Source organism: Salmo salar, chromosome ssa22 (genome assembly GCF_905237065.1).
Source record: "Salmo salar chromosome ssa22, Ssal_v3.1, whole genome shotgun sequence".
In the NCBI taxonomy this organism is placed as follows: Eukaryota; Metazoa; Chordata; class Actinopteri; order Salmoniformes; family Salmonidae; genus Salmo; species Salmo salar.
In genome coordinates, this window is record NC_059463.1 from 5,611,236 (window position 1) to 5,627,807 (window position 16,572).

Here is a 16,572-nt window from a genome sequence, read left to right on the forward strand (position 1 = left end):
AGCCACAAACGGACAAATAACGATGTAGTACAACAGTGGGTTGCAGAACGGCATCTCGGAATGCTGTTTTTGTTAGGGGGAGGTGGTTGCAAAAACATTGGAATGGTTTACTCGACCGACATTGGACAATTGAGGAGTGGAAAAACATTGCCTGGAACATGACAGCAAGTTCAGTTTACTTTAGTGGCATGCGCATTCGCTAGACCTTCTACCCAAAAGCACATTTTGGCATGAGATGGAACTGGCTGTTCACAGCATGAATGTACCGCTGTCCAATCTGCAGCAACTGCGTGATGCATGAACTAACATCCCTGTGGAACGTTTCCGACACCTTGTAGAATGCCCCGACTACTTCAGGCTGTTCTGGAGGCAAAGGGGTGTCCGAACCAGTACTAGATGGGTGTACATAATAAACTGGCCGGTGAGTGTATATACTGTTATACAGTGGGGTCCAAAATGATTGACACCCACGATAAGGATGATCAAACCATTTTCAATTTTTTTATACTGAGCTTTGTTCTATGCGCACGTTTTTATTGTATTATATTATTTTATACTACTACTCAGAGAAAGTAATAAAAACAATTATCTAAAAGCTAGGGGTCAATTGACGCCCCTCTTTTCAATACCTCACCTCGCGAGGAAAAAGGGAATTTTCTAAAATATTTTATGAGATTGGAGAACACGTTGGGAGGGATCTTAGACCATTCCTCCATACAGAATCTTTCCAGATCCTTGATATCCTTTGTGAACTTTACCCAGTATGTTTACGGTTTTCAACCCGTCAGTAACTCTAACCCCTCGTCTCTCTCTCTCAGGGTGAGGAACTGGCTCCCCAGTTCAGCCAGATGACTCTGAGTAGACAGGGTTCCAGCGAGGCCCCGGAGCCCCCCACCATGTACCAGACCCAGGGGCCCACTGTCCTCACCCAACACCCCCCACCCCAGACTGGCTACATCATGGCCACCACAGGCCAGCCCCTGGCCCCTCCGTCTGGCTACCAGCCTAACACTGGACACGCCCACCCCCCTCCTCTTCCACCACCTCCCTCCCAGACCGTCATGCAGCCCCCTCCACCGCCACAGGGATACATGCAGCCACCTCCCCCGCAACAGGTATTATATTGTTTTTTTGTTGTTGCAATCAGATGTTTGTAAAGCCCTTTTTACATCAGCAGCTGTGCACAAATATAATGAATACAGAGCCGAAGTTGGAATATAAGTTGACCGAAAGTACACACACAGCTTGAGAAGCTGGAGAGAGTCAAACACTTTTTGTTAGACAACTTTACCATCAAATGTAAGAAAATGTCAATGGTGCGATTCCTGTGAAATCGCAGCTGGATTCACACACGGCGACGGTGTGGCCGTGTCTCTCTCCCACTCAGTGCTGTGTGACTGGCTGTGATGTCTGCGCTCTCTCTGTGCCATCTTTTCTCTACCTCTATCTCTCTCTACACATCTCTACCTCTCTACACCTTGCTATATGTCTCTCTGCGTCTCCCTGCCGCTGCCTCTCCCTGCCGCTGCCTCTCCCTGCCGCTGCCTCTCCCTGCCGCTGCCTCTCCCTGCCGCTGCCTCTCCCTGCCGCTGCCTCTCCCTGTCTCCCGATACCTCTCGGTCTCCCGATACCTCTCTCTCTCTCTTCTCGTCACACTACCCTCCAGCCAAGTCAGTAACGAGGCGTTTGGATCCATAAAAGATTCATTTATATTCTGGAGGACAAAACCTCCACATCATTGACCCTACACTGGGGTTCCTACAATGCCCAAGTAGGAATTTGGCAAATAGCTGCACTGATGTCTCTTGCTGGCTTCGTGAGGAAGTGGCAGTTCTTTCAGCAGTTTTTAAGGTAGCTAGTGGCAGTGCTTTCACAGTAAGGAGAATACCATGGGCAGAGTGAGATTTCTCTAGAGCCCTAGTGTTCCTGTAGTGTGCATTTCATGACAGCCACTAAAGCTATAAGGCTCACAGCTTACAGATCTGTGTCTCTCGCAGAACTAAACAATAGGGAGCTAACTCAGATGGAGTCAAACAAGTAGGGTGGAAAGCAAGCACCCTGCACCGTCTGGGATAGTTTGTTGGATGTGCAATAGTTGATTTCTAGTTTGCTCCTCTATTCATGCACTTTGGTTGGAAAGTTTGTTTTAACTGAACTGTGTATTTCTCTCTCCCTCCCTCTACCTAACCCCCCCACAGATTCATGTGTCGTATTACCCCCCTGGGCAGTACCCCAGCACGGGGCAGCAGTACCGGCCTGGACCCATGTCTCACCAGGTGTCCTACCCTGCCCATACCCAGCACTCCCAGCCGATGCCCCAGCCCACACAGCAGTCAGGTCAGTACCATGCCCATCCCTCTCATCTACCGATCTGACTGTCTTTACAGTGCTGTGCAGTTTAAATTACATCCGAACACGTCCTTGTTCACACACCAATTTAGATGAATCTACTTGCACCCAATACAGCTGTTTTTGAGAGCCAATTACCAGATTTTGAACAGGATCATTAGCATGTCAAATTCCGATTTTGTTGGGGGGCCAAACGCCAACTACATTTCTACACTTCATATTAAAATGAAGATGCACAGTTGCGTGAGAATCTTGCTTAGATCCAGTAGTGTGGGTGAAAAGTAAGCAGGACTGGGGAAAGCCAGGACTCCTGTACACTGTGTTTTTCCTGAATAAACATTTATCAACAGTGTGTTGCGTTTTAGGCATTAAAACCTTCATCAAGGCGTTGATGACCGACTCGCTGCCTACCTGATTTGGCAACACTGTATATGAGAGTCCGTTCGGCCACCCAGTCAACACGATCAACAGAAACAACACCAATAAGGTTCAGATATCTAAAATATTTCAAATCAAATGTTATTTGACACATGTGCTAAATACAACAGGTGTTGACTGTACAGTGAGATGCTTACTTACGGGCCCTTTCTCAAAAATGCAGTTAAAAAGAAAGACGATGTATAAAAAAAGAGGAAATGGTAACACAATAAATAACAATAATGAGCCTATATACAAGGAGTACCGGTAAGTCAAAGTGCGGGGGCATTGGTTAGTTGAGGTAATATGTACATGTAGGTAGAGTTATTAAAGTGACTATGCATATATGATAACAACTGAGAGCAGCAGTGGTGTAAGGGGGGGGTGCAAATAGTCTGGGTAGCCATTTTGATTAGATGTTCAGGAGTCTTATGGCTTAGGGGTAGAAGCTGTTGAGAAGCCTCTTGGACCTAGACTTGGCGTTCCGGTACTGCTTGCCGTTCGGTAGCAGAGAGAAGAGTCTATGACTAGGGTGGCTGGAGTCTTTGACAATTTTTAGGGCCGGCCTCTGACACCGCCTGATATAGAGGTCCTGGATGGCATCCTGGATGGCTTGGCCCCAGTGATGTACTGGCCCGTTCACACTACCCTCTGTTGTAGTGCCTTTCGGTTGGAGGCCGAGCAGTTGCCATACCAGGCAGTAATGCAACCAGTCAGGATGCTGTCGATGAGGAGGATCTGGGGACCCATGCCAAATCTTTTCAGTCTCCTGATGGGGAATAGGTTTTGTCGTGCCCTCTTCACGACTGTCTTGGTGTGTTTGGACCATGTTAGTTTGTTGGTGATGTGGACACCAACGAAGTTGAAGCTCTCAACCTGCTCCGCTGCAGCTCCGTCGATGAGAATGGGGGCGTGCTCGGTCCTCTTTTTCCTGTAGTCCACAATCATCTCCTTTGTCTTGATCACGTTGAGGGAGACGTTGTTGTCCTGGCACCACATGGCCAGGTCTCCGACTACTTCCCTATAGGCTGTCTCGTCGTTGTTGGTGATCAGGCCTACCACTGTTGTCATTGGCAAACTTAATGATGGTGTTGGAGTCGTGCCTGGCCGTGCAGTCATGAGTGAACAGGGAGTACAGGAGGGGACTGAGCACACACGCCTGAGGAGCCCCTGTGTTGAGGATCAGCGTGGTGGATGTGTTGTTACCTACCTTTAGCACCTGGGGGTGGCCCTGTCAGGAAGTCCAGGATCCAGTTGCAGAATGAGGTGTTTAGTCCCAGGGTTCTTAGCTTATTGATGTGCTTTGAGGGCACTATGGTGTTGAATGCTAAGCTGTAGTCAATGAATAACATTCTCACATATGTGTTCCTTTTGTCCAGGTGGGAAAGGGCAGTGTGGAGTGAGTCTTATGTGGATCTGTTGGGGTGGTATGCAAATTGGAGTAAATCCACTAAGCGCAAACCAGATAGAATGGCGTATCGCTGCAGAATGCTGTTGTAGCCATGCTGGTTAACTGTGCCTTGAATTCAAAATAAATCACTGGCAGTGTCACCAGCAAAGCACCATCACACACCACCTCCTCCATGCTTCACGGTGGGAACTACGCATGCGGAGATCATCCATTCTCCTACTCTGCGTCTCACAAAGACACGGCGGTTGGAATGAAAAATCTCAAATCAGACCAAAGGACAGATTTCCTCCAGTCTAATGTCCATTGCTCGTGTTTCTTGGCACAAGCGTCTTCTTCTTATTGGTGACCTTTAGTAGTGGTTTCTTTGCAGTAATTCGACCATGAAGGCCTGATTCATGCAGTCTCCTCTGAACAGTTGATGTTGATATGTCTATTGCTTGAACTCTGTGAAGCATTTATTTGGGCTGCAATTTCTGAGGCTGGTAACTCTAATGAACTTATCCTCTGCCATTCCTGTGGTGGTCCTCATGAGATCCAGTTTCATCATAGCGCTTGATGGTTTTTGCGACTGCACTTGAAGAAACTTTCAAAGATCTTGGAAGTGTTCCGAATTGACTGACTTTCATGTCTTGAAGTAAAGATGGACTGTCGTTTCTTTTTGCTTATTTGAGCTGTTCTTGCCATAATATGGTCTTTTACCAAATAGGGCTATCTCCCTTGTCACAACACAACTGATTGTCTCAAATGCATTAAAGAAAGAAATTCCACAAGTTAACTTAAGGCACACCTGTTAATTGAAATACATTCCAGGTGACTACCTCGTGAAGCTGGTTGAGAGAATGCCAAGAGTGTGCAAAGCTATCATTAACTTCTTACGGATCATTGGGACGCTAGCTTCCCACCTCAACAACATCCGGTGAAATTGCAGAGCGCCAAATTCGAATTACAGAAATTGTCATATTAAACATTCTTGAAAATACAAGTGTCATACATCATTTAAAAAGCTTAACTTCTTGTTAATCCAGCCGCTTTGTCTGATTTCCAAAAGGCTTTACGGCGAAAGCACACCATGCGATTATCTGAGGACAGCGCCCCGCACATAAAAGCATTACATACATTTTCCAACCAAGCAGATGCGTCACGAAAGTCAGAAATAGCGATAAAATAAATCACTTACCTTTGAAGATCTTCATCTGGTTGCAATCACAAGGGTCCCAGCTACATAACAAATGGTAATTTTGTTCGATAAAGTCCTTTATATCCCAAAACAGTAAGTTTCATTGGCGCGCTTGACTCAGTAATCCACCAGTTTCCCTCATTCAAAATGCATACAAATGAATCCCGTAAGTTACCAATAAACTTCTTCCAAACATATCAGACAACGTTCGTAATCAATCCTCAGGTACCCTAATATGTAAATAAATGGGAAAATTTAAGACTGAGAATACCGGAGACCATTACCAGAGATAAATAACGAAGTGCACGCCCTCACCGGAACGCGCAACAAACACTACAGCCAAAATGGGAGCCACTTAGAAAAACTACAAATTCTAGCAATTTTTTCAAAAAACAAGCCTGAAACTCTAAAGACTGTTGACATCTAGTGAAAGCCATAGGAACTGCAATCTGGGAGGACTTCCTTTTATATTCCCATTCCCAGCCATTGTAATCAGAGGTGAGCTGAAAAAAATTTGTCATCGGGTTTTCACCTGCCATATCAGTTCTGTTATACTCACAGACATTATTTTAACAGTTCTGGAAACTTTATTGTGTTTTCTATCCAATACTACCAATATTATATGCATATCCTGGCTTCTGGGCCTGAGTAACAGGCAGTTTAATTTGGGCATCTCATTCATCCAAACTTCCGAATACTGCCCCCTTGCCCGAAGAAGTTAAGGCAAAGGATGGATACTTTGAAGAATCTCAAATATTAAATATATTTTGATTTAACACTTTATTTTGGTTACTACATGATTCCATATGTTTCATAGTTTTGATGTCTTCACTATTATTCTACAATGTAGAAAATATTAAAAATAAAGAAAAACCCTTGAATGAGTAGGTGTGTCCAAACTTTTGCCTGGTACTGTAGGCATGGGTAAACGTTACTAGGCAGTCAGGATAGATAATAAACAGATTAGCAGCAGGGTGAAGTGTGAAAGTGTGTGTGTGAGTTTGTAGGTAGAGTCCAGTGAGTGTCAATGCAGGGTCAATGCAAACAGTGTCAATCCAAATAGTCCAGGTAGCCATTTGATTAACTGTTCAGCTGCCTTACGGCTTGGGGGGTAGAAGCTGTTCAGGAGCCTTTTGATCCCAAACGTGGCGCTACGATACAGCTTGTCTTGTGGTAGCAGAGAGAACAGTCTATGACTTGGGTGGCTGGAGTCTTTGGCAATTTGTAGGGCCTTCCTCTGACACCGCCTGGTATAGAGGTCCTGGATGGCAGGGAGCTTGGCCCCAGTGATGTACTGGGCCTTACGCACTACCCTCTGTAGCGCCCTGCGGTCGGATGCCAAGCATTTGCCATACCAAGTGGTGATGCAGCCAGTCAGGATGCTCTAAATGGTGCAACTGTAGGACTTTTTGATATCTCTTTACACAAGGATCAAGGTCAGCTAAATAATGGTTACCAGGATTAAATGGCTATTTTAGTTACCACATTGTGTAATTGGGGAGAACAGTACTGATGCAATGAGTTCCCGAAAGTTACCATGATTATACTTGTAGGACCCTGAGCATTAAGGCTGCAACAAGCCTACCCCCTGCTATACTGTCTTTGGCAACTTTTTAAGCTCCAGACCCAGGTCTTCCTTGGCTTTAGGTATACATTTCTTTCTTTCTAGACAGCCTGTGTTAACATAACCATGACGTGATATGGTCGTCACCAGTAGGTACAGGGATAATAGGAGTGCTGCATTCCCAGAATACACTCACACACACACCTGTATTAACACACTGCATGTTGTCTCAAGCAGGTCTCCAGACCATGATGCCCAGCCAGCAGCCCCAGTACCAGGGGATGATGGGAGTACCCCAGCAGCCCCAGAACCAGACCCTCATCACTAACCAGAGGCAGGGCATACAAGGACAGATGGCAGGGATGATGGTCCAGTACCCACAGATGCCCTCATATCAGGTACAGTAGGCCCTCAAGTCAATTCAATAAAACTTGATTTATTCCCTCAGGGGCAATTAAGAAAGGCAAATTGCCTGTCAACATAGGTGTATTGAATTGACTTGAATTCCATTCTCTGATGATGTGCATTCTTAAATCACGAAAGTGTACATGAATGTTTCAGTGTTCCTCAAGGCTCTGTTTTTATTGAATATGCCACCTCTGTGATGCTATTCCTAGTGTCAATTCTTTTTAGTGCTATGTCGACGATGGGCAGCTGTACATTTCAATGAAACATGGTAAAATAACTACATCCCTTTTCTTGATAAAAGTCTTAACCGGTTTGTGACTCTTGTCTATTTAAGACGTGGATCTAAAGAGGAGCCAGACAACTTCTCTCTTCGATTATGAATATTTATGAATATGTTATTTAGTTCAAAGACAAAACCCAGAACATAAATGAACCCCAATAGCCTTTCCCAAGTCAAGTATTCCATTGTCATTAGTTTATGCCCTGTTCTGGTTAAGCGATATCTACAGTATATCACCTTCTACATCTACCATCAGGTGCCGGTGGCCAATGAGTCTCAGCAGGTGGTACAGCAGCAGTACCAGCAGCAAGTCATGGTGCCAGTCAGCCAGTCTCTCCAGACTGTCCAGGGGGTACAGGGACCCATGCCAGGCCAAGGAATGCCCATATACTACAGCGTCATCACCCCCACACAACAGAACAGCACAAGGTAGACGCGTAAAATAAGATTTATTATATAAGTGCTTGATTTTGAATAGGAAAAACTCCACTACTCCCAACATGTCACACACACCCGGGTGATGCCACAGCAGACATTTTGAGCTAGAACCCTAGATAACTAATACTTATTGAGAACAAGTTACAGCTCACTTGTAGAAGTAACAGAAATGTAATAAAGTACGCTTAAAAAAACAGAAGCAGAGTAATGGTCTGAATCCATCCAGGTGTGAATTAAGTTGTTTAACACTATCTGTTACAAGACGTATTCTGCCAGTGCGTCTATCTGTAACACATTCTCCTGCTGACACGTCAACCGCTTGAATGCACGCTTAAGTGTTTGACACCCTGAGGTCATTAAACTATTGAATAGGATAGAAACTCACAAGACGGGAATCAATAAGCAACCTCTTGAACACTTGAATCTGTATTTTCTGTGACTCTCTCTCTCACACACACACACACACACACACACACACACACTTGCTGCTTTCACATTCCTTCTACACGCTTGCTAAACAAAATATTTGCATTGTAATTGAAGCCTAGCAGACCGCAGCTTGTCGACGTGATATGACTACCGTCTGTGCATGTGGAGGGCTGCCAAGTGCTTACACAGTGTGTGTCGCTGTGTGTGTGTCTCTTTCCCAGCCCATCAGTGGGGTACCTGCAGCCCAACTCAGAGCAGTACCAGATGAGCCAGTCTCCATCCCCTTGCAACCCTCAGCAGATGCAGCAGCAATATTCAGGTGACTGTTCATCTGGTACACAAGAGATGTTTTCGGACTTTGTTGATTTACGTCAATCAGCTGTGTTAGTACTGGCCTTGACATATAAGCCTAGACATATAAACCTAGACCAGCGTTGCGTTTAGGAGGTTGCAACATACTGTACATGGGCCATTGCAAATAGAAATGCCACAAAGAGAGCCAACATTATTCTTAACTCTACGGAAAGTCTGTTCTCCACTATATATTTTTCAGGACACTTGACAACATTGTGTCATACTAAATGTGGCCCTGCCTGGATTGAAGAACACTGCTCTACTGTGTAACTATATTCAACTTTGTCTGTATGCTACAGGAGTGCCGCCCCCAGGCCCCGGGGTGATGGTCATGCAGCTTAGCGTCCCCAACGGACCGCAGCCTACCCAGAACCCTCCTCTGGTACAGTGGAACCCCTGCAAATACTACAGCCTAGAGCAGAGGCCCAGCAAGCCTGGAGAACTCTACAAACCTGACAACGCACAACAGGTACACTATACCACTATACTCATACCTCTCTCACTCACATACTCTCACTCACATACAATACAGCATTCACATACTGTATAGCATTCATGTAAAGGATCCTTGCAGAGTTCTGACCCCCCCCTTTCCTTTCCAGGCCAGTACTCAGATGAGCAGTCCCCTGGCCTCCCCTACCCAGTCCCCCACTCTCTCCCCCTCAGGCAGCGTGAGCAGCGTCTGTCCTGGCCTCGGCCCCCTGCCCCTACTGTCACAGTTCCCCCGGCCCGGACCAGGGCCTGCACAAGGTAACAACACACGGACACACACACAGACATGCAGTCACACACAGTCACGCTTGTGCACACACATATGTATATACAATGCATTCTGAAAGTATTCAGACCCCTTGACCTTTTCCACATTTTATGTTATAGCCTTATTCTTCTAAAATTGACAAAAAAAATCCCCCTCATCAATCTACACACAATACCCCATAATGACAGCAAAAACAGTTTTTTATAAATTGTTGCACATTTATCAAAACATTTATCGAAATCACTTAAGTTATTATTTAAGTATTCAGAACCTTTGCTATGAGACTCAAAATTGAGCTCAGGTGCATCCTGTTCCCATTGATCATCCTTGAGATGTTTCATCTGTGGTTAATTCAATTGATTGGACATGATTTGGAAAGGCACACACCTGTCTATATAAGGTCCCACAGTTGACAGTGCATGTCAGAGCAAAAACCAAGCCATGAGGTCGAAGGAATTGTCTGTAGAGCTCAGAGACGGGATTGTGTTGAGGCACAGATCTGGGAGAAGGGTACCAAAACAGTTCTGCAACATTGAAGGTCCCCAAGAACACAGTGGCCTCTAATTCTTAAATGGAAGAAGTTTGGTACTAACAAGACTCTTAGAGCTGGCTGCCCGGCCAAACTGAGCAATCGGGGAAAAGGGCCTTGGTCAAGGAGGTGACCAAGAACCTGATGGTCACTCTGACAGAGCTCCAGTTCCGCTGTGGAGATGGGACAACCTTCCTGAAGGACAACCATCTCTGCAGCACTCCACCAATCAGGCCTTTATGGTAGCGAGACTGAAGCCACTCCTCAGTAAAAGGCACATGACAGCCCGCTTGGAGTTTTCCAAAGGGCACCTAAAGGACTTTCAGACCATGAGAAACAAGATTATCTGGTCTGATGAAACCCAGATTGAACTCTTTGGCCTGAAAGCCAAGCGTCATGTCTGGAGGAAACCTGTCACCATCTCTACAGTGAAGCATGGTGGTAGCAGCATCATGCTGTGGGGATATTTTTTCAGGGACTGGGAGACTAGTCAGGATTGAGGGAAAGATGAATGAAGCAAAGTACAGATAGATCCTTGAAAACCTGCTCCGAAGTGCTCAGGACCTCAGGCTGGGGCGAAGGTTCACCTTCCAACAGGACACCGACCTTAAGCACACAGCCAAGACAACGCAGGAGTGGCTTCGGAACAAGTCTCTAAATGTCCTTGTGGCCCAGCTAGAGTCCGGACTTGAACACAATCAAACATCTCTGGAGAGACCTGAAAATAGCTGTGCAGCGAGGCTCCCCATCCAACCTGACAGAGCTTGACAGGATCTGCAGAGACGAATGGGAGAAACTCCCCAAATACAGGTGTGCCAAGCTTGTAGTGTCATACCCAAGAAGACTTGATGCTGTAATCGCTGCAAAAGGTGCTTCAACAAATTACTTTTTACATTTATTTATCCATTTGAAAAAAAATCTAAAAACCTGTTTTTGCTTTGTCGTTATAGGTGTGTATTGTGTGTAGATTGAGAGAGAAACTATTTAATCATTTTTAGAATAAGGCTGTAACGTAACAAAATGTATAAAACATCAAGGGGTCTGAATACTTGCCGAATAGACTGTACACTGAGTGTACAAAACATTAAGAACACCTGCGCTTTCCATGACAGACTGACCAGGTGAACGCTATGAACCCTTATTGATACCACTTGTTCAATCCACTTCAATCGGTGTAGATGAAGGGGAGGAGAAAGGTTAAAGAATGATTTTAAGCCTTGAGACATGGATTGTGTACAGGGTATGGTAGTAACTCAATATTGGGAAGATCAAACACATTTTATTGGTCACATAGCAGATGGTATTGCGAGTGTAGCAAAATGCTTATGCTTCTAGATCCGACAGTGCAGCAGTATCTAACAAGTAATATCTAACAAATTCCACAACAAAACCTAATACACACAATCTAGTAAAGGAATAAGAATATATAAGTATAAAATATATGGATGAGCAGTGACAGAGCAGCTAAGATGCAATAGATGGTAAAGAATAGATAGCAAAGGATACAGTGCAGTTGAAGTCGGAAGTTTACATACACCTTAACCAAATACATTTAAACTCAGTTTTTCACAATTCCTGACATTTTAATCCTAGTAAAAATTCCCTGTCTTAGGTCAGTTAGGATCACCACTTTATTTTAAGAATGTGAAAAGGCACAATAGTGATTTATTTCAGCTTTTATTTCTTTCATCACATTCCCAGTGGGTCAGACGTTTACATACACTCAATTAGTATTTGGTAGCATTGCCTTTAAATTGTTTAACTTGGGTCAAACGTTTTGGGTAGCCTTCCACAAGCTTCCCACAATAAGTTGGGTGAAATTTGGCCCATTCCTCCTGACAGAGCTGGTGTATCTGAGTCAGGTTCCTAGACCTCCTTGATCGCACACACTTTTTCAGTTCTGCCCACAAATTTTCTAGAGGATTGAGGTCAGGGCTTTGTGATGGCCTCTCCAGTACCTTGACTTTGCTGTCCTTAAGCCATTTTGCCACAACTTTGGAAGTATGCTTGGGGTCATTGTCCATTTGGAAGACCCGTTTGTGACCAAGCTTTAACATCATGACTGATGTCTTGAGATGTTGCTTCAATATGTCCACATAATGTTCCTTCCTCATGACACCATCTATTTTGTGAAGTGCACCAGTCCCTCCTGCAGCAAAGCACCCCCACAACATGATGCTGCCACCCCCGTGCTTCACGGTTGGGATGCTGTTCTTCGGCTTGCAAGCCTCCCCCCTTTTCCTCCAAACATAACGATGGTCATTATTGCCAAACAGTTCTATTTTTGTTTCATAAGACCAGAGGACATTTCTCCAAAAAGTACGATCTTTGTCCCCATGTGCAGTAGCAAACCATAGTCTGGCTTTTTTATGGCAGTTTTGGAGCAGTGGATTCTTCCTTGCTGAGCGGCCTCTCGTTTTACTGTGGATATAGATACTTTTGTACCTGTTTCCTCCAGCATATTCACAAGGTCCTTTGCTGTTGTTCTGGTATTGATTTGCACTTTTCGCAAAGTACGTTCATCTCTAGGAGACAGAACGCATCTCCTTCCTGAGCGGTATGGCGGCTGCATGGTCCCATGGTGTCTTATACTTGCGTACTAATGTTTGTACAGATGAACGTGGTACCTTCAGGCATTTGGAAATTTCCCCTGAAGGATGAGCCAGACTTGTGGAGGTCTACAATTTATTTTCCTGAGCTCTTGGCTGATTTCTTTTGATTTTTCCCATGATGACACGCAAAGAGGCACTGAATTTGAAGGAAGGCCTTGAAATACATCCACAGGAACACCTCCAACTGACTCAAATGATGTCAGTTGGAGGTGTACCTATCAGAAGCTTCTAAAGCCATGACATCATTTTCTGGAATTTTCCAAGCTGTTTAAAGGCACAGTCAACTTACTGTATGTAAACTTCTGACCCACTGGAATTGTGATACAGTGAAATAATCTGTCTGTAAGCAATTTTTGGAAAAGTTACTTGTGTCATGCACAAAGTAGATGTCCTAACTGACTTGCCAAAACTGTAGTTTGTTAACAAGAAATGTGTGGAGTTGTTGAAAAACGAGTTTTAATGACTCCAACCTAAGTGTATGTAAACTTCCGACTTCAACTGTATGAAAGCCTTCAGACAGATTTAAACATGTTTAAATTAGTTTCCCCACGACTGCGCCACCAGCGCACATGCGTTGTTCCCCAGCCAATCGCGCAGACCAAAGAGCCGGTGATAAAGGAGTTTGCTTCTGCTGCAGCCTTCGCTGTAAAATATAACGCGGCGCTTCGGTTAAGATAAAAGCCTGGTCCTTTATCTTTCACCCACTTCCACACTGACCTGTTCATGACCTTTCCATTTCGCCTTTGGCCAGCCACCAATAGGCCCCGAGAACCTGACTTTGCATTACTCACCTTACCCTTATGGCTGGCACCTGACCCAGACACACACACACACGTACCCATCTCATGCATAACATGCCCTCTCACTAGTGCTGAGCAATTAGTGCTTTTTGAGGTCGATTACGGTGCAATTTTTCTTTAAAACATTAAATGCACTATGCTTTATGTGGGTAGAATGCTGTAACACAGAATGAAACAATTAATAAAAGTCACATGATGGTTGTGACTGCCCATTACTGCTTATCACTTAACCAAAATGTATTTACTTTAATGCAATATTTCATGTGTATATTACAATTGTTTTATTTGATGACTTTATTTCATTCCAGGTATTTTAATATCTATTGAGCTGCTACTTATGCTGTCTGACAAAATCACTATTTTAATAGTTCTTCCAAGTAAATAAGGTTTACTTTTTTGACTGACTGCTGAGTACAAACTATCAATCACTTAGATCATGTATTTTCTTGCGCATTCTTGTCACAGACCGGACAAGTACTGAATGCGTGCATTGGGTTAAGGTCATAGTTTATTGCAATTTTTTTTGTAATTATCAATGTGGAATATTGGCCTGTTGGAAACTGCAACTCCCTACTACATTGCACAGTTCAGGTTTGATCTGATTTACTTCTCGCTCACAGAAGAACAACAAACTAAATGGAATTAAAATAATTGAACCGACATTAGTCAATTAGTTTTTTATCATATGTTTGTGTTGTGTCCCGTGTGTGTGCAGGTGATGGGCGCTACTCTCTTTTGGGCCAGCCTCTCCAGTATAGCCTATGTCCCCCTCTCATGCACAGCCAGACAAACTACAGCTCACATCAGGTACTACTTCTCTCCATCCCTCCATTCTCACCCTCCTTGAAGCGCACTGCCGCTACCCCATCCATCCATCCCTCCACTCCATTCCTGCATATCTACTAGCCTGTAACCTTGTTGACACTTTTGCTGTTGGTGTGTTGCAGAGTCAAGTAGGAATAAAGCATGGTGCGAGAGGGAAGAGGCAGACACTGAAGTCTCAATCTACGGACCTGGGCACCACTGACGTAGGTAAGACAACAGACACAGACGTCTTCATTACGGTCTATGTTGTATATCTACAGTATATTTTGTCCTTTTCACGATCCAGATGACCTCGACTCAAGGTTTGTCCCTCTACGATTCAATACACTTGACTTACGTCCTGCACACACACACACACACACACACACACGCACATCCAGAACACAAATACTTGATTTTTGTATTAACTCATTTATTTCATTTTATCAGGCAGGTCATTTAAGAACAAATTCATATTTACAATAAATGGCCTGGAATGGGTCTGAATGAATACAGTAGTATAATATAGTAGTTGTATTAGTGTCTGATCTCTCTCCTCCCTGTCTCCAGTGGTGAGTCGGGTGCTGGAGGTGACCGATCTCCCGGAGGGCATTAGTCGTCCAGAGGCTGAGAAGCTCTTCAACCAGCTTTCCATGTGTGGTGCCAAAATCCAGTGGCTCAAGGACCCGGTGGCAACGGGCTGTGGCGTCTATGGTGGCCCGGGAGTGCATCACGGCCCTGGGCATTGTACTGGGGCTGGAGGGGGGAAGGGCGACGGCCCCGGCGGTGACTCAGCTCACCTCTACACGGTGGTGGCTGTGTTCCCCTCCACCATGGCTGCACAGAGTGCTTCTTTTAAACTCAACAACAGTGGGGTCAGCCTCTTCAAACTGAGGGCCGCCAAAAAGAACTATGACCTGAGAGTACTGGAGAGGGCCAGCTCCCAGTGAAAAGAGAGGGGGATGAAGAGAAATACTTTTGGGAAATGAGGAGTGGAAAGGAGTTGGACTGAGGGGACTGGACAGTTTTTGGACAAACGAGAAAAGATAAGACGTCACACATTAAAGGGATGGGGTGAACACAGAACACAAATGGAGAGGATGGTGTTTGCAAATTCTAAGATAATAGTTTTTGTTTTTGATTGTTTTATTTTATATTATTGATACCTGAAGAGCACATAAGACACGTGCGCATGTGGATCACTGTTGCCATGTATGGGTGCCATCACACACACACACACACACACACACACACACACTCTTATGTACAGACAGGCAACAGGATCACGTAGCACACCCCTGAACACACTGGACAGTTCAACCTCAGTCCATCCTTCCCCTGCTCTCCTCCAGCCGTCCTCCTTTTTCTGTCTATACTTTCTCTTTCCTCCTCCTCGCTCTCCCTCCCCCCATCGCCCCGCTCTTAGGCGCACATATTTATGCACAGTCACTCTTTCTTTTTTTTCTTTCTATTACTCTCTCTTACCCTCTCGCCACTTGTCTCATACTCTTTCATGCTCTCTTCCTCTGCATACCCCCACTCTCTCCTCTGGCTTTCTGTTTGCCTTATACTGCTGTTGTGGGTTTCTGTATTGCGCTATTTTTCTCAGAGTATTGTTCTTTTGCGGTTCGATATATTTATATAAGTGATGTAAGGAATAAATCTATATATTCAGTGATTTTTTTTCAGTGGGTAAGTTTAGGATCCCCTTTATGATACCCTCTCAACCTGTTCCTTCTGCCCCCTTTTCTCCTACCTCACAACTCCAAATTACCCCTTCCTACCCTACCCCTCTTACCCCGTTTCTATCATACCCCACTACCATATCCTCCTCTACCCTTACTCTCCCAACCTACCCCATTGTCCAAATGTAGCCTGTGCCTCCCCCTACCCTGTTACTTCTTACCCATTCTCCCCCACCCCACTCCCCATAATTACCCCTTTCCTCCGCCCCACTATCCCAAATTACCCCATTCACCCCTACCTTACGACCCCAATTTACCCCATGTGTCCCCCACCCCAACTACCTCTTTCTCCCCTACCCCTCTTATCCCAATATACCCCACAACTTACCTCATTCTCCTGTTGACCCTCTAACTCACTCTCTCATCCTCATTGTGCTTGTGTCTTTCGTTGACAGCTGTGCAGAACGTATCAGAATAAATAGTTAAAAGTGCACAATGATTGCATAATGTCTGCTGTAAATTTTATTTAATGTTATTCTTTTGTTTGTTTTTAAA

General features: G+C 44.7%; 1 protein-coding gene across 14 annotated transcripts in view; it reads left to right on the plus strand.

The window, feature by feature from the left end:
* The window catches only part of r3hdm2 (R3H domain containing 2), a 117,417-nt gene extending 101,361 nt beyond the window's left edge, over nucleotides 1-16,056 (plus strand). For 13 of the 14 annotated variants that reach the window (XM_014165955.2, XM_014165963.2, XM_014165960.2 and 10 more), the window contains 10 exons: nucleotides 819-1,115; nucleotides 2,199-2,337; nucleotides 7,156-7,316; nucleotides 7,863-8,035; nucleotides 8,695-8,792; nucleotides 9,127-9,296; nucleotides 9,430-9,577; nucleotides 14,244-14,335; nucleotides 14,476-14,560; nucleotides 14,903-16,056. In XM_014165955.2, the coding sequence (XP_014021430.1) occupies nucleotides 819-1,115; nucleotides 2,199-2,337; nucleotides 7,156-7,316; nucleotides 7,863-8,035; nucleotides 8,695-8,792; nucleotides 9,127-9,296; nucleotides 9,430-9,577; nucleotides 14,244-14,335; nucleotides 14,476-14,560; nucleotides 14,903-15,282 (1,743 nt within the window). In that variant the 3' untranslated portion in view covers nucleotides 15,283-16,056. The remainder of the gene's footprint in view (nucleotides 1-818; nucleotides 1,116-2,198; nucleotides 2,338-7,155; nucleotides 7,317-7,862; nucleotides 8,036-8,694; nucleotides 8,793-9,126; nucleotides 9,297-9,429; nucleotides 9,578-14,243; nucleotides 14,336-14,475; nucleotides 14,561-14,902) is intronic. The other variant, XM_014165965.2, reaches the window with a different exon arrangement.
* The last annotated feature ends 516 nt before the right edge of the window (nucleotides 16,057-16,572 follow it).